This window comes from Sphaerodactylus townsendi, linkage group LG05, assembly GCF_021028975.2.
Source record: "Sphaerodactylus townsendi isolate TG3544 linkage group LG05, MPM_Stown_v2.3, whole genome shotgun sequence".
Lineage (NCBI taxonomy): Eukaryota > Metazoa > Chordata > Lepidosauria > Squamata > Sphaerodactylidae > Sphaerodactylus > Sphaerodactylus townsendi.
The window spans coordinates 62909445-62927151 of record NC_059429.1 but is presented as its reverse complement, the minus strand read 5'-3'; the positions used below and the strand labels follow the sequence as shown (position 1 = coordinate 62927151).

General features: G+C 41.1%; 2 protein-coding genes across 9 annotated transcripts in view; both read right to left on the bottom strand.

The window, feature by feature from the left end:
- Positions 1-11021, bottom strand: part of MYSM1 (Myb like, SWIRM and MPN domains 1) — a 31737-nt gene extending 20716 nt beyond the window's left edge. For 3 of the 8 annotated variants that reach the window (XM_048496655.1, XM_048496660.1, XM_048496656.1), the window contains exons 1-8: positions 10862-11021; positions 9229-9304; positions 8624-8694; positions 7127-7204; positions 6967-6993; positions 6396-6471; positions 3177-3275; positions 355-1034 (exon numbers count right to left, since the gene is read on the bottom strand). In XM_048496655.1, coding sequence (XP_048352612.1) covers positions 355-1034; positions 3177-3275; positions 6396-6471; positions 6967-6993; positions 7127-7204; positions 8624-8694; positions 9229-9304; positions 10862-10932 — 1178 coding nt within the window. In that variant the 5' untranslated portion in view covers positions 10933-11021. The other 5 variants (XM_048496653.1, XM_048496659.1, XM_048496657.1 and 2 more) reach the window with 5 other exon arrangements.
- Positions 11022-14340: 3319 nt separating this feature from the next.
- On the bottom strand, positions 14341-16611 carry LOC125433353 (CARD- and ANK-domain containing inflammasome adapter protein-like). The gene has a single exon (XM_048497856.1). It carries the CDS (start codon positions 16609-16611, stop codon positions 14341-14343), a length of 2271 nt encoding a protein of 756 aa, XP_048353813.1.
- Positions 16612-17707: the final 1096 nt, after the last annotated feature.

Below are 17707 nucleotides of genomic sequence, written 5' to 3'. Positions count from 1 at the left end.
TAAATCCAAACCCTTCTGACTTGGGAACCTTCTTCACGTTAACCAGATACTCTCCCACTGAGAAATGGCCTCCCTTTTTCTCTCCACATGGTTAAAAGGAGTGTTGGAAACGACCATGCCAAAAAATCTGGCAAGATACCATTTCCTGACAGCTGGTGCCGAACCCTACTCACATGACTCCAGGGGACTGATGTCATTAAGTATCTTGGATTAAGATATCAATAAAGAAGCTTACCACAACTGATATGGAAAACTGATATACTTCCTTTATACTTGTACACTTGATCAAGTATTAATATACTGAATTGTACTAAATATTTTTCAAACTAAAAATATTCTTGCAAAATTTCTTACCACTGATCTAAAATGTAGTTCCTAATTTTCAAGTAGCGTTCAGGGGTTTTGGCCTGACGTCCCACAAAAAATTCTGGAATTGCTTGCTTTTCTTCTTCCAGTATGATATTTTTATCCATTTCCACTTCTTGGTCAGGTGGCTTAAGTTCCTCTGCTTCAGTCGGGTTCTCCTCTTCCACTTGGTCAGAACAATGAAAAATACTACTATTATCAGCCAGGTCACCTTGTTCTCCACAATGCTCTAAATTAGAAAACCAGCTGGTACACTTGGGATGATGTGACTTCACAAGTTCACAATCATTTTTTTCACAACAGAAAATTGCACTTTCTGGACTTTCAACTTCACTTTGTTCAGACTTTGTAATGTATCTTCCAGGCAGAATCACAGTTGGATCCAAAATGGATTCTGCCCAACTGTTTTTTTCAGCTGGACTCCTTTCGCTATCTAATAGTTCAGACTTCCCAGATTCTTGCTGAGGTGCATAAGAAAGCTGCTCATCCATCTCATCGGTGATGTCTACTTCCTCATCATCTGATAATTTTTCAATTTTTACTGCATTCAGATTAGGGTCTGCCCGACCTCTTAATGCTGCTTTTTCTTCTTCGTTCTCATCACTATTAAGAACTGGAGGAATGAGGCATTGATGCTGTTCCATTTTCTGCAAGCCATCTGTTTTTGTCTTAATAGATGAGTACAATAACAAGAATTGAGAATGGCAGAACGAAGTTCAAATTAAACAAAAAAACCCCACTAGTAGCATAATCACTTCCTTGCTGTATGATGTACTAATCAAAAGGCTTCCCCTAATAAAAGCTGTTCACCTTTGACCCTTCAATTTGAAGGGCTATATATTTCCCTTCAACCATTTTGATCGTGTGCTAAGCACAATTAAAAACAGCAACCCAGTATTCAGAACAACCTAATCATATAAGTATCTAGTACCGTAGCATAGCATTTATTAAAAGCTTCTTTCAGTTTACTTTGATTACGCAGAAGAAAATTACAGGAAGGAACATGTGCTTAGGAAAACTAACAATCAGTTATACATGAGAACATTATCCTACAAATCCCAAATGCCTTGGTTCATGCAGGATTATGTAACAACTTTGTACTGATATTCAAATATTTACACAAACATTACTGAGAGTTCAGAAACTACACTTACAGTGATATTCAAAGGTAACAAGCGTAAACCAAAATGTAAACAAGTCCAGATTCAATTAATAATTTAAAGAAGCAGAAGAAATGGTTTTTTCACCCTGCTTTTCTCTACCATTAGGGAGACTCAGAGCAGCTTAAAATCACCTTCCCTTCCTCTCCCCACCAGACACCTAGTGAGGTAGGCGGGACCGAGAAAGATCTGAGAGAATTGTAACTGTCCAAGGGAACCCAGCAGGCTTCATGTGGAGGAGTGGGGAATCAAACCTAATACTCCAGATTACAGTCCATCACTCTTAACCTCTACACCGCCCAGAGCCCTTCAGGGATGGGGCGGTATACCAAATTGAATAAAATAAAATAAAAATAAAACACAATGCTGGCTCACATCACAAGTGTGCATCTTCCTCCTTTATTTCCATACTGCATACTCCAAGTAAATTCCACTTAAGAGAACTGGAAAGTTTTATAGATATGAACAACACATCAAATTAAAACACAAATACGCACACAGAATAGCCAGGTTGGTTGCGGCACTAGTTGCACTGGCAAATGTGGAAATTTTCACTTCCCTTCCCCAGCAGTCCATTTTTCTCTTCTTGAGAACGTAACAAGCAATATTGCAGGACCCATGTGGACCAAGCCATGCAAATTACAAAGGCACAGCAGGGAGGGGGAAATCTTGCAAAATCACACCACCATCCTCAGAAACCTAATGAGTAGAGGGGGTGATTTCATCCCATTCCTCTTCATTTCAAGAGCCACTCCCCCAACCGGCACGATTCTTTGTTCATGTGGGTCCCACAGCTTCCAGAAACAGATTTCCGTGGTCAGAAGGAGCTGCTGGGGGAGAGCGAGTGCAAGAAGATTCCTATCCTTATAAGTACTTCATGACAGCAGTCAGTAGGATATAGCTCATTAAATTATATGCTGCCCAAACAACTCATAAAAGCAACTGGAAAAAGCAGGTTTATGTTTGCACAGAAAGCCACAGAATTGCATCTGTAAAAATCAGTCTTGTAGACTTCATTTTCTTTTGTTTGTACAGTTTGGACCATATAGTTATTATTGCATTTTCTTACAAAATGAGAAACCAGAATTAAAGTTTGATTTGAGTTCTTAAGATTTTGAGTCAACATTGTCTTTGTCAGGTATATCTAACCAGTGACGTGACGCTTATGGGGACACAGGATATCCCACATCCCCAGGTATGAGAACTACCGGTAACTGAATGGACAGAAGAGGGAGCAAGGAGGCTAGCATGCACAGAAAAGGGTGGGAAGGATTCCACATCATACACACAAAAGATCAGAAGTAAAAACTAAAGATTGAGCCTTCCAAGGGACATGAAGAGTTAAAAAAAAACCTTGAAAGCGAGACACCTTCCAAGATCATACAGTCATCAGCAAAGACCTTCTGGTTGATGTTGATTTAAAAAACTCCCCTAAAATACTGTATATAGTCACGTTATAATCACAGTCTTTTAATATGCTGAGGTAATTCATAGTGCCATCACACACAGAGCTACATCTTCCTAAGTCCATGGGCTAACGGATAATTCTGTTTAAGATGACATTTCTACTCCTTAGTTCTGTTTTCAGGGAGACGTTACCAAATTTTGCAACCCTACCATTCTGTCAACTAAAATCTATTTCAAGCTTACCTTGTTCTTAAAATATTGCCTGGCATAGCTCTTTACTTGAAGAACACTGCGACTGTTAATCATCATGGCAATTTTCGTCCACCTTCTGCCAAATTTAGCCTAACAGAAACGAAATACAATTTCAGTATTTTTGGATTAGGGTCTACATTTAACTTCAACATGTAACATGGGAACAAATTAATTTAGCACATGTCCTTTTTCTGTTTTTCTCGGAACACAATTGTATTACACATACAATGTTTCATAGTCATTCTTTCATTCTACAGAACATTGTGAAATGTTCTGGAGATAGAAAAATATACTTGACAGACTATATATTCCTCTAGGAGCAGCAGTGGCATAGCGGTTAAAAGCAGGTGCACTCTAATCTGGAGAAACCAAATTTATTTATTTATTTATATTGCAAACTTTTAGACCGCCCTCCCCCGAAGGGCTCAGGGCGGTGAACAATACTCATAAAACTATAAAAACACAATGAATAGCAATATAAAAACATTATACCCACGAGAGGCCCAGATGTTTCAAGAAACTACCAATCAACCTGGTTGGCCAAACACCTGGTGGAACAGGTCTATTTTACAGACCCTTTGGAAACTTTGTAGGTCCCGCAGGGCCCTGGTCTCTCTAGGGATCCTGTTCCACCAAATAGGGACCAGGGCTATAAAAGCCCTGGCCCTTATAGAGGCCAGCCGGATGTCTTTTGGGCCAGGGACCTCCAGTAGGTTCTCCTCCGAGGAGCAGAGGGACCTGATGGGGCAGTATGGGGAGATGTGGTCCCTCAGATATGTAGGTCCAAGGCCATTAATGGCCTTGAAGGTTAAAACCAACACCTTGAACATGACCCAGAACTCGATGGGCAGCCAGTGAAGTTGGTACAGGACCAGTGTTATCCGGTCCTGACTAGATCTCCTGAAAGGAGCCTTGCTGTACGAGTTTCAGTTTCCGGATCATAGCCAAAGGCAGGCCAGCGTAAAGCGAGTTACAATAATCAAGTCTGGAGGTGACTGTTACATGGATCACTGTGGCCAGGTCAGAGTGGGAGAAATATGGGGCCAGTGCCGGGGCCAGTGTCACTCCCAGGCTTCGGACAGATGAGGCCAAATGTAAAGCCTCGCCATCTAGCAAAGGCGGGCAAAAGTCCACCAGTCACTCCCCCCGACCCAGCCACAGGACCTCCATAGGATTTAACCTCAGCTGACTCGCTCTCAACCAACCAGCGACGGCTTCCAAACAACACTGGAGAGCTCCAGGAGATGAGGACGGGCTGCCTCCATCGTGAACACGAGCTGGGTGCCATCAGCATATTAGTGACACTGCAGCCCAAAACTCCAGAACAAACTTGCCAAGGGGTCACGTAGATGTTGAAAAGCATCGGGGAGAGGATCGTCCCCTGTGGCACCCCACAACCGATGGGGTGGCACCTGAAGTTCTGTCCCCTTGATGTCACCTGCAATCCCTGGTTTCGGAGAAACGAGGTCAGCCAGCTCAAGCCTCTAATATCAGTGAAGCAGTGGACCAAAAGGACATGATCTACTATATTGAATGCTGCAGTGAGATCTAACAATACCAGCAGTGCCAAACCGCCTCTATTCAAGTGAAGCCGGAGTTCGTCCACGATTCCCCACTCTGCTGCTTGAGCTGTAGAGGCTTATCTGGGGAATTCAGATTAGTCTGTACACTCTCAGCACACGCCAGCTGGGTGACCTTGGGCTAGTCACTGTTCTTCTGAGCTCTCTCAGCCCCACCTACCTCACCAGGTTTTTGTTGTGGGGGAAAGGGAAAGCCCCTTTGAGTCTCCTTACAGGAGAAAAAGGAGGGATATAAATCCTCCTTTTCTTTTTCTTCTTCTTACCATCCTTCCACCATAATGGTGATAAAAGCTCAAATTCTTAGCCACTGTACCAACTACAATAATCAAAATTGGGGGCAGGGAGCCATGACTGAAATTAAAAATGTCAAAGTATTTCTCTTCATCCTATTACTTTTTAATACTTATTTTAAAGCAAATTTTATAGTGGGACAACCCATCCTAGCTTAGTTATATTTGTGGGTCCTGGCCCAGCAAATGAAGATATATTTATTATTCTAATAAATACATTTGTCTAGACAATTGGCCTTCAGCTACCAGTTCAGGACCCACAAATCTAACAAACCTAGGATGGGTTGCCTCAATGTAACATTTTTTAAAAAAACTAAACAACTTTTTACTAGGGCAGATTTACTATGATATCAGGTCAAGACCCTTAAAGAGTGAAACAGAACACCCCTCAGTGTTCCTGGGAGAAAAATCCTCTTGTGTAGATATGTACATGGTAAATACAGGGTATAGCAGTGGCTACAGCATGAAGCCACCTCAGGTTGTGTCCAAAGCAGCCTCCTCACAACTTATACAACTGGGCTGAGTCCAGTAGTATTACCACACAACATACCTGAACAACCTGCACAACTTTTTGCAACTGGGCAGACTTTTCCCAGGGAGAGGCTGCCAGGTGCTGGACAAGAAGAAGAGTTGGTTTTCATATCCCCCTTTTCACTATCCTTAAGGGGTCTCAAAGTGGCTTACAATCGCTTTCCCTTCTTCTCCTCACAACAGGCACCTTGTGAGGTAGGTGGGTCTGAAAGAGTTTTGACAGAACTGTGACTAGCCCAAGATCATCCAGCAGACTTCATGTGGAAAAGAGGGAAAACAAATCTGGTGAACCAGATTAAAGTCTGCCGTTCATAACCATTATACCACTCTGGAAGGAAAGTTGAGAACCATTGTAGTGCAGCGGCTAGTGTCAGACATAATCTAGAAGACCCAGGTTCAAAACCCTACTGTGCCATAGAAGCTTGCTGGGTGCCCTTGGGTATGTCACTGTCTCTTACCCTAATCCACCTCACAAGTTAGTTCTTGTAAGGATAAAATGGAGGTGATAATGATTTTAGCAAGCTACTTTGGGTCCCCAATGGAAAGAAAAATGAGCTATAAAATAAGTAAATAATAAAGCTTAAGATGGGGTCAGGGAGAATAAAAGAAAGGTTGGTTGGTAAGTGGAAAGGAAAGAAAGAAGCAGAAAAAGGGATAGACATTGGCATATGCCAGGAATGAAGAAAGAGGACAGTGTAGGAAAGGGGAAAATGAAGTGAACCCTAAAATCTTTGCAGATTCCTTGCTTGTGGAATATTCTACAATAAGATCTTTAAAAATCACTAATAGTTTAACAACACCATATTTACCAGTCCTTGTTCAAATAACTCTTTCTCTTGTAATGTCCACTTTAATGACACACTAGATTTTGTAGGTGAACATATCCTAGAAGAAAAACACAGCAATTACTCTTTTGCTACATGTGAATAGCTACACAAAATGGAGTTTAAAAAGTTCTTCACAACAAATAACATGCACTGCAAAGTACTCAGTAATGGGGCATAAAATAGGCTGCTTTTTAAAAAATAATCAAGTTTTCATGTTTTGTCTCTTACGTACATCAATTTATTTATCTATTGCCATTTCTTTCACAGTTGGCTGGTAGCTTCAGAAGAAAACAGATATATAAATAGTAAGCTAATAGAAGAACTTCACTTATAGTAAGGAGTGGTTCTAAATTCATTAAATATAGCCATTTAACAGTTAAAATGCAACAGCTTTGAGTTTATATCAATGATAAAGTTATCCTACTTGCCAACGTAATTCTGCACAAGAAGAATTATCAGCAAACTATCCAACTCTGAAGCACAAAGATAGCTATTAACTTTCAAAATTCTGTAGCATGAAAATCAGTATCCATATAGTCTTATAAGTACATACGTGATTTTTCCATCTTTCTTGTGAAGACTGAAAAATACAAAACAAGATATATTCAAGTTACTTTCTGCCCACTGGTAGCTTTTAAAGACAAGCTTCTCAGTTTAAAATATTCAAAATTATATCAAGAAGTGATTCTCACCCTCCAAATAGCAGATGTTACCTTTTTATGCACTTTTTATCACTTTCCTTCAAATCATGCCAAAGTCTTTCTGAAGGCGATTTACTAGACAGATAGTATCTGGAAATGATTAAGGACTGCACATTGCATATGTATTATTTTCTCATAAATAAAAATTTATTTTACTAAGAAAAAATGACACTAATATACTGTAATCTCTGCAGGCTTCAGTGGCAAACCTTTCACATAGAATCACTTAAAACTAGTACACTATTAACACTCAGTTATTTGTTTTAAAAATTCAGCAATGCAACTACAAAAAAGATAAACTGATTTTCTATATCATCAGTACCATGCTGGGTAGGGTCATGAGCACTTCCAGCAGAAGATGCTGGTGCAGGTAGATTTTTTTCTGCCTCCCCTTGCCCAAGTAGTCATTTTTAACATCAAAACTGTGCTGGGGTTTGAAGATCTGAACTGGCTAAAAGACATGCAAAGTGTACAGATTCAACTAACCAAGCAATCGAGAAAGCAGTCAAAATCACCCCTCCTGCCTCTTACATTAGTTGAATTCCTACCACCAATGGAAATGAGACCAAAGATCCAACCCAAATTATATCTTCTCTGCCACTGGACTTTTAAATTTTAAGACCTAATAATTATATAACTCACTCACAACCTCTGCCTCTGAGTCACCTCTTGATGAAATTCTATCAGCATTTCTCAAAAATGGGTTGCAGGCCAGCCCTCCTGTCCTTTGTATTCTTTTTCTTTCTTCCTCACCACCTACCTCAACTTTTTCCACCTACCTCTTTGTAACAACTGGGGGGGGGGGGAGCCACTTGTCAGCTGGTAACCAGATGTGTATGAATATGTGGGCTCTGTTTTGGTGCTACTCCTTTAGCAAACCAACCTTTTGCCCAGCCTCCTTCATTGCCTCGTTGCTCTCTACCTGCTGTGGGAAATATAGTATACCAAGGCCCTTACCACCAACCTCTTCACCCCCTTCATGTATCTCCTCGATCCAATGCCCCCAAGTGCACCTCCTCAAATTCCAGCTTTGGCCCAGATGAGAGGAAGTGAACTCCCACTTGTTTGGGGTTCATAATGGGGCAGCTGCACCCTTTGAATGATGCCTCAAAAACATCTGGTTTTGTACGATAGAAAACGGAATGCTGGAGCAGATGGATACTAAGGTCTAAGGCACCAAAAAAACACTGGGCCAGCCATGGATGTATCACAACATTCAAAATCCACCCTCTCGGTTTTACAGTTTTTAACTTGTTTTATTGTTATTGTTATTATTTTTATTGAGTTAAATGTATTTAAGTTGGAATGTATTTTATTGTGGGTTTTGATGTATGCTGCCCTGAGCCCTTTCGAGAATGGGCAGCCTAGAAATCCAAAATAAATAAAAGGCTAGGAGCCACTGCTCCAGACCATCAATCGGCTGATATGTTTACTACAAGCCTGCACTACAAATCAGTTTCTTATTAAGGCTGAAAAATCTGTTTTGTCAAATGGACCACTAAAGGATACTCCTCTTCCAACAACATCTTCTCAATAGCAACCTTGTTCTCTTCACTAATTGTGCTATCAAGACTCCAAGGCTAGAATAAAAAATGTATAATCATTTACAAAGCTCATCTTGTTGTACAACAATCCTTACATCACTCAGTAGAAGTCGGACAATATTATTCTCAATTTTTGCATTGTAAAAATAAAATGCATGAGCATCAATTTTTTAAATAAGCAGAGATTTCATGGCTGAACTGGAATTTGTAAAAACAACAAATCAATAAGTAAAACCTACTCGAAAACCTCACCTTTCTTAAAGTCTGTGGGAAAAGAACATTGTAAATAGGGTAATATCCACAATACCAGCTTACATTTCATAGTGACACATACAGAGCAGATGGTCTTGTTCATGGCTATATGAAATTGCACACAGAAATGCATATCCGCTGATTTCACTTAACTAGCTATGTGCTCATATGTCAAGGTTTTGAAACTTGAGTGTAGAATTCCACAATTTCTCTATGAAAGTCTGGATGTATTTTAATTGGCCAAGATTGAGAAACACCTTAAGACAATGTCTCCAAGGCAGACAGAGGTTCTCATAACTTGTTTCAGAGCTGACTTACAAGACCAGTATCAGTTCTCCAAGTTGCATCAAGGTAGTGATCGTGGAGTAAACTGGATGACGGGTTATCATAGCTTCTGAAATAAAAACATAAATCAAACACATTTTAAAAGCACTGATCTTTAAAGTTTTATAGGTCATAGATGCTGCATTTGTACCTGTACAGAATTAAGCTTCAAATTCATAAGCACCAAGTGAATTGTCAGTTTTCATAACATGGTAGAAAGATAGTTTTTAATATAGTTCAGAAAGTCATGCTAAGATACCAACAGTTGTTAGTATACTAACCATCTTACTTAACGGTGAATCTACCCAAGCTTGAGGAACAATACTGAATGTGAATGTTAAAAGTTTGATAGGTCATACAAACCAAACATTACTGACTGGTATTCAGAAAGATATGCCACCCTTTTGTACTACTTAGGCATAAATTGTCTATTTTCCCAAGTAAAAATATTCAACAGTTTTTATCTATTTAGTAGAAACAGACAGAAGAAGAAGAGGAGGAGGAGGAGGAGGAGTAGTTTGGATTTATATCCCCCCCCCCTTTCTCTCCTGTAGGAGACTCAAAGGGGCTTACAATCTCCTTGCCCTTCCCCCCTCACAACGAACACCCTGTGAGGTGGGTGGGGCTGAGAGAGCTCCGTAGAGCTGCGACTAGCCTAAGGTCACCCAGCTGGCTTGTGTAGGAGTGTACAGGCTAATCTGAATTCCCCAGATAAGCCTCCACAACTCAAGCGGCAGAGCTGGGAATCAAACCCAGTTCCTCCAGGTCAGAGTGCACCTGCTCTTAGCCACTACACCACTGCTGCTCCCAACTCTAGTAGCCTTTGCATGAAGGAGTAACTCATCAGAAGATGAGGTTCGCTCTCCTTTCTCATTTTAAATTAATTGATCTGGCAGCAAAGATAGTGCAAGACTTACAACAAACTGCTACTATCTTGTAACATTACTAGTCTCATATACATTATTACCCATTACTGAAGGCTGCATGCTACCATCTACCCTATCTATTAATTCTTCAGCAACCTATTTTGCAGTGGTTTCTGAAGCTGAGTGTGTGTTAGCAAACTGACCATGAAATTTCATTTGTAAGTCAGTTAATAATGATCTATTGGATGCCAGGCCAGAAAACGGATCTCGTAGTACTTACTGCAAAAGAGACACAACTCAAACATTCAGCAATGTTTACAATCTAGATAGGCAGTGATGGAGATGGGAGTGGGTGGACTACGACTCACATTTGTACAAAGCAACCCTCCCCTGGTCTTCTTTAAAGGAGTACAGATTCGCCATAAACAGAAAAATCACAGAGGAATGACAGCTCAGTGGAAGAGCACGATTGGGCTTCCTCTGCTAAAGGGCATAGGGCCTGAAGCTGACTGGCAGTACGCACACACAAAGTGAACGGGGAGAGGACAGACAAAACCTCCTCTGGTAAAGCCTACTGCAGAAAGCGCAGAAGCCAAACCCTGGGGTTCCCCGGGCAAACCCGCAACCCACCTCCGAAAGGGGAAGTGCAGCTCATCGGCTCAATGAAGCCAGCTCCTATTAAGGGCCCCTCCAGACAGCACGAACGTCCCTCACTCGGGAGGAACCTGCAACCAGGCCCCTCCCCTCTCCTCTTCTCTTACCCGGACCGGGCTTCTCCCGCGGCCGTCGCGTCGCCTTCAACATCGACATCTACCTCCTCTACAGCGTCCATACTGGACCCTTCCCCAGATCTCGCGAGAAGGAGACAGGAAACCGGGTGGAAGGTCTGGGTGGTCACATTCCGCCAACCTCAATGGCGTCACAGGAATGTCGAGGCGACCGGGAGATCCGCGCATGCGTCACGCGACCCGTGCCCTTTCTCTTGGCGGCCGCCGCTGCCGTGGGAGGGAGGAGGAGCACAACTGCCGATTCGCGACAAATAAGGCTCGAAGGGAGCGCGGATTTGGAGGAGAGTCAGGCAGAGCAATGAACAAGTGGGAAAGAAAGCCACGGTTTTGTTTTTTGAGACAATACGTTTCCAGCGCTAAACGTTACATGAACGTCGGGGGGGGGGGGTGAGAACAGAAAAAAAGGGGAGGGTCAGCAGGGAAGTGAATAACAAGAGCAGATTAATCATGTATTTTACTGCTGTAAGACTGGTCTCCGCCTGTTGTGGGGCTGGCAAGGACGTGATATTTCCTCTAGATATGGTGTGTAGCTTACCTGGCGGCGGCTGGTTTTTCCCAGTGAGATGAGCTTAGGTACACAAGCAGACAATTTTCTTTTCAGCTGGCTGTGCGATCCTTTTTTGGGGCGGGGGGGGATGACCTTTTTCCAGGGTCCTTTTGGCCGCAGCCAATTTCTGGATTTGAATGGTATAAAATGAGATTCTCTGGCTGAGTCCGTGTTATTTTGGGGTTTTTTTCTGTGCAGTGTCTAACGCATCAGTCAACATTAAAAGAATATGTAGACAGTGGGAAATAGAGTCAAGGTCCTGCTGTTTTCATGAAAGGCTTTAGTGGAATTGTGGTGATGTGACAAATACAAAATCAGACTATAACTGGGTGGCAGAGAGTTCTTAAAGAAGGGGCCAGGTAGGCTCTAACCTGCAGAACCGGATTTTCCTCCCCCCCACTCCTCCACATGAAGCCTGCTGGGTGTCCTTGGCCTTGTTACAATTCTCTCAAAACTTCACAAGGTGTTTGTTGTGGGGAGAGGATGGGAAGTAGTGTTGAAGCTACTTTGAGACTCCTTATGATTGAGAAAAGCGGGATATACATCCAAATTCTTCTCCTAAAGAACTCACATGGAAATAGCAGATCACTGAACCCAAATGTTAATTAAAATGCAAATACAATCTCAGCAAAAGATTGGACAGTGAGTAATGTAAGGAATTTTGGTGTGAGAAGAGTTAAGAGGCTTGATGGTATTTTCTTTTGAACACCTTTTAGTACAGTATAGCAAAGGAACTGACATTAATACATGGCATATATGTCAATGCAGCTACTTGCTCTTCCTCTCCCCATTTAGAGATTCAAAATGATGATAGTCTTGTGCAGCAATATCTGCATTTCTAAGGTATCCTGTTCATTTCTAAGGTATCCTGTACTTGGGGGTAAGCAAATCGAACAGAGTATGATGTATTTGCCATAAAAACAATTGGACTGTAAAATAAGGGTTAGCTATTGTACTTTTTGGATGCGACACTTCCCCCCAATCCATTCATTACACGCATGTAAATGAAATGATGCCCCATCAGTATAAATCAATTTAAATCCATCCTGTTCTGTGGGATAATGTCTATACTGGATTATTATCTTGTTACAGTTTTCCTTATTCTCTTAATAGTATTATCATCGTGTCTGCATTTCCTAGCTAAAAGGCATTTATGGCGCAATCTGGAGGGGGTGAGGCAAAGAGACGTCTAGAGGCCATATAGGGCTTCGCTGGTGGATTTGCCCTCCCCAGGGCTCTGAATTGGGCTGTTAATAGTTCATATTTTAAATTTAATTTTAAAATTTCATTTAGCCTTTATTTGGTATAAACAGTGTAAAATCACATCTAAAGGCATATTTTAAATTAGTGTAAGTTGAAATAATGAAACTATTGACTTTTGAGAGTGTCCCTGTAGATCAATTATAGTGTTGTTGAGGAAGCGGTAATCCTGAGATTGGTGTGAGGATATATTGTGAGTGTGCTAGCTTGGGAATCCAGTATAAGCCCCTCTGAGCTGTCTGAAGAAAGTGGCACATAAGTGTAATAAATAATAACAAAACAGGAATATGAGGGATGATAAAGCACCATTTAACTTTATTAAGAGCACATCTCAAGACAGCTTCCAGCCAGCGAAGTGTTTCCATTAAATAAAATGCCTGGAAATACTTTATGTTTAGATTATCAAATGCATTCCGTTACAGTTTTTGGAACCTAAACAAAGCAGTATTTGTCTAGCTCAATAACACAATGTGTAGCGTTGGCTTTAGATTGACTTTGGGTTGCATCCATATGCATATGGGAATATGTTTGATATAGAAATCCTGCTGGTATTTGGTGCTGTTTTCTGCATGTCACATGAGGATACAGCCACAGTTCTGAATTCAATTAGTTCTCTTCCAGTGCTGAAAATACTAGTGTTTACAGCTTCAGCTGTTTTCAGCGCCTCCTGCAAAAATAGTTGAATTATACCTGCCTGTGAATATAGTAGTTTGGGCATGATTATTATCTGGTCCCAAGGGCAGAGATCTGCTTTTAATGTGTTCAGATCAGGAGTCTGAAAGTCCTTTTTGATGATCAAACAATCCTAAGGGGGAAAATCCTAGGAAACAATTGCTGACAAGATTACCTTTTTGTCTCATTAGCGTGGTTAAGAAATGGGATCTCATGCAAATTACATTTTCTTTAATAACCCGAAACAAACTGATAACATTAAATAACATTAAATGAAACTGATCTCCTGTTGTTACTTCTTTCTTGTAGCTCAGTGGATACTGGAAAATGTTATGGACTTGTGCTGCTTGAAGCAGCAAGTGGCGAGGATTGGGGGTGGGTGGGAAGAGTAACATCATTGAATGCTCTATGCGAAGTGTTCTTCTAGGTGTGCCAGTTTTCCGTGTGCAGATAAGATTTTGTATGAAAGAGCATTCAGTCATATAATCCCCCCCCCCCCCGAACCTGCAGGCTGAAGTCAAACAGCCTGAATGAAGTTTCATCACTTTAGTGAGAACCAGGTTGTGGGTTGAACTAGGTGTTCTGGCAGGAGAGAATGGTATTTATGTTGAAAGAAAAATGGAATGTGCAGGGTGTGGGAGTAATGCCCTACCTCTCCTCCTCCCCTGCCTCACACTGCTCTTTTGCTTTATGTATTTTTTTTCTCCATGTCCAGCTCCAGTAGGAAGGTTAGGCTGAAAGACATTTTCTTAAAGATGTAGACTATAAGATCAGGTGGGGCAGGAGCAGAGTTTCTCCCCTTCTCCCACTCACTGTTTTAATTTAAAAGGAGAAACTCACCCATTTCTTTACACATGAACAGGGTTTGACATAGGAACAGGAATAAATATATGTGGATCATCCCATTATATCCAGTTGGGCCTTCTGACAAGAGAAATGCCCATGGTTAGTAAGCGCCCCTCTCTTTGCAGACCTATTTTATCAAGAGCATTTTCTTCTTCAAAAGTGTAACAATCTGAGCTTGGTTTTCAATTGAGCTGGATTCTGCTACTTGCAGTGGAGTCTTTTTCAAGCTATTTGTAGCTTGAAGGTTTGCTTTTTCCCCTACAGAGTGATGGACCAGGATACTCACACAATCAAAATGACCTGCTTTGCAAGCACAGTGCAGCGGTGTGTCTTTATTGTTGTCCAAAGCATTTATAGCTGATCCATTGTTCAGCAAGAGCTGTACTAAGTTGCTGTGTCCATGTTCTGCTGCCAGATGCAGTGGGATTTTTCTCCAAATGTTTCTGTCATCAATGTTTTTCTTTTTCCCGGCTACCAAAAGAGCTTGTACTATCTCTGTATTCCCATTAATGGCTGCATAGTGCATTGATGTACAGCCATCCATGTCTTTGGCACCAAACCTACCATTCCTACTTAACAGAGCTTTCCCTGTGTTAAGATGGCCTCCTATGGCTGCAAGGTGAAGTGGGGTCTTTTTCTCTTTATCTACTGCATTGGGGTCAGCACCAGAATTGAGAAGCAGTTCCACCATAACAGGACTTTCTGTCTCAGCAGTAAGATGCAGTGGTGTCTTGGAGCGCTTGTCCTTCAGGTTGACATTGGCCTTATAATGCAGTAGCTTTTGAGCAACATCAACATGGCCCTTATGACTTGCCATGTGCAATGGAGTGAGTAGCTCTTTAGTGACTGCATTAATTTTCGCCCCTGCATCAATTAATAGGCCAACTAGTGCTCCTTTATTATGTAATGCAGCAACATGGAGGGGTGTTTGATCTCCTTGGCCAGCCAAGTTAGCATCCATTCCTTTGCCTAGCAGCATCTTTACAATGGAAGAGGCTCCAGCTTGAACTGCCAGGTGCAAAGCACTGTTTGAGTTGGGGGTCTTGTCCTTCAAGCTGGCCCCCATGTCCACAAGAACTTTTGCTGATTCTGTCTTTCCCATTTCACATGCCACAAGCAAGGGTGTGTAGTGCATTTCATTGTGGGCATTTATGTCTGTCCCTCTTTCAATTAAAGCTGCTACAATGCCATACAAGTCTTTCTGTATGGCTTTATAAAGAGCTGACACCATTGTATCAGGTGACAATCCTTTGGAATAGTCCAACAATAACTTGAAAACAGATTGGTTGTTGCTATTAAAGGCTGCATCAATGATGCCGGAATCAATGGTAGCTCCAGCTTCCAACAGTACTTTCACTGTCTTCTCAAACCCCTGAGACACAGCATAGCCCAAAGCAGTTTGTCCAGTCTCATCCTTGGCGTCCACTGGAGCACCATGCTTTAAGAGTATTTGCACCAAATTGCTGTCATCTTTGAGAGCAGCCATGTGCAGGAAATTGTGCTGATACTTGTATCTTCTTACCTCTTCCCCCAGAATACTCTTCAGAACATGAGTGTGGTGGTTCCTACTGGCCAAATGAAGTGGGGTCTTGCCTTCTTGATCCAAGCTGTACATATTGGCTCCAGCTTGGAGTAGTATTTTCACAGCATCGTTATGACCCTTCTCAGCAGCTATGTGTAGTGGGATTCTTCCTTTTTTATCCTTGACATCTAGTTTGGCACCTTTGCTGATTAAATAGTCAATAATCTTGACGTGCCCATGAGCAGCTGCAATGTGTAGGAGGGTTTCATTTGAAGGGTTCACTGCATTAATATCTGTGTTCTTTAAAGATTTTTCTAGATCAGAAAGATTACCTTTAACCACAGATTCAAAGATGCAAAAAGAATCAGAATCAGATTTTACAGGTTTTACTACAGCTGAAATTATTTTTTCTTCATGTTTGATTTGACCTGTTTTATCTTGCTTAGTTAAAACCTGTCTAGGGCTATCTTTCTTCTTTTGATGATGATCCTTTGGCTTTTGAACCCACCCTTTGTCTTTCTCAAGTAGGTATCCTATCAGTTGCCTCCTTGCATCCCCAATCCTCTCATTCACATCAGTGACATAATTCCTCATGTTGTTATACAGTTGTGGCTCAATCTGTTTCAGACATGGGTAAAAAAATAACCTGCAAGCTCGCTCACCTTGAGAAATCAGGATGTCCAAAACTCTGGAGTTTTTTGCTATTCGGGTCTTGTAGTAGGATAAAACCATTTTCTTCTCTGGTGCAAGAATGCCATTGTCTATCAGCCAGTTCACAAGGTAGTCAGGGTTGTTTATGCCTTCCACAAGTTCATCCTTTTTCGTTTTCAATACTTCTATGGCATATGGATTTGTGAACATGCTGGTTGAGTACATGATACTTTTAGATTATTAAACCACAGGTAGATTCAGCATTCATTTAAAGTTCAAAGCTAACCATAAGGAAGCAAAAACCATTATCCAGTTTTCTCTGGAATATACGGGCAGATATTGCAAATGGCAAGAATTAAAAAAAAATAACTCTTCTCTGTTGTTGTCCAGCACTTCACAACCAGCAGAGTTGATGAATAAAAGAAAACAAATCAAGGAACTCAGTAAAAGTATTCCAATAAATATGTTTGCTTAAACAAAATTGGTATGGAAAGCTCTTGTTTGCAGAGTTGGTAACTAAGCTATCGACTGGGAGGAAACTTTTTTTGTTTGCCATGCCACCCATCTGTCAAACATGTCAGAAGAAAACCAGCAGGCTGGTTACTGTTGCTATGTAATTAGACTGTGTGTAATGTTAAGATAAAACTGTACACCTTTTCTCGTTCTACAGAAGCATATCCCACCATGTTCAAGAGCTGCTGTGCTGGATTGCAAAACAAAAACAATCCATGTAAGATAAGTGGCTAAAAGAAGTTTAATGTTTACAAAGAGTAGACCCTAAAACATTTTGACATAACAAAGAACAATAAAAATATAGTCTTATTGCTGAGAAATTGCCGTATTGATGACTGCAAGTAGATCATGAAATAGTATTTTTAAAAAGGGATGTCAGTGTCATAAAATCAGAGTTCTAAATAAAGTAGTAAGTTCTGATCAGAATTTGATCTTACTTTATTTTGTCTATTTGATCTTACTTTATTTTGTCTATTTTTATACCGCCCTATCCCCGAGGGGCTCCTGGCGGTGATGTATTTGTGTAATGCCTTTCAACTCTTAAGCATACATAGAGGCTAAAAACAACCAGACAATATCAATAAAATCCTAAGATAAAGTTCTTCTCATGGACAATGTTTCTTTCAGTGAAATGGAATACCTTTGCCTTTTCCCTCCTGACGCAGCCTGAACTGCTCCCCAAAATTGCTGCCTCTGAGGAACAGAGGACACTCAGGCACAGCGTGAAAGGTAGATTGAGGGGTCTGCAGCGGGAGCAATAATTCATGAAAATTGCTATGTACTCAGTAAAATCATATTAAAGCATCAG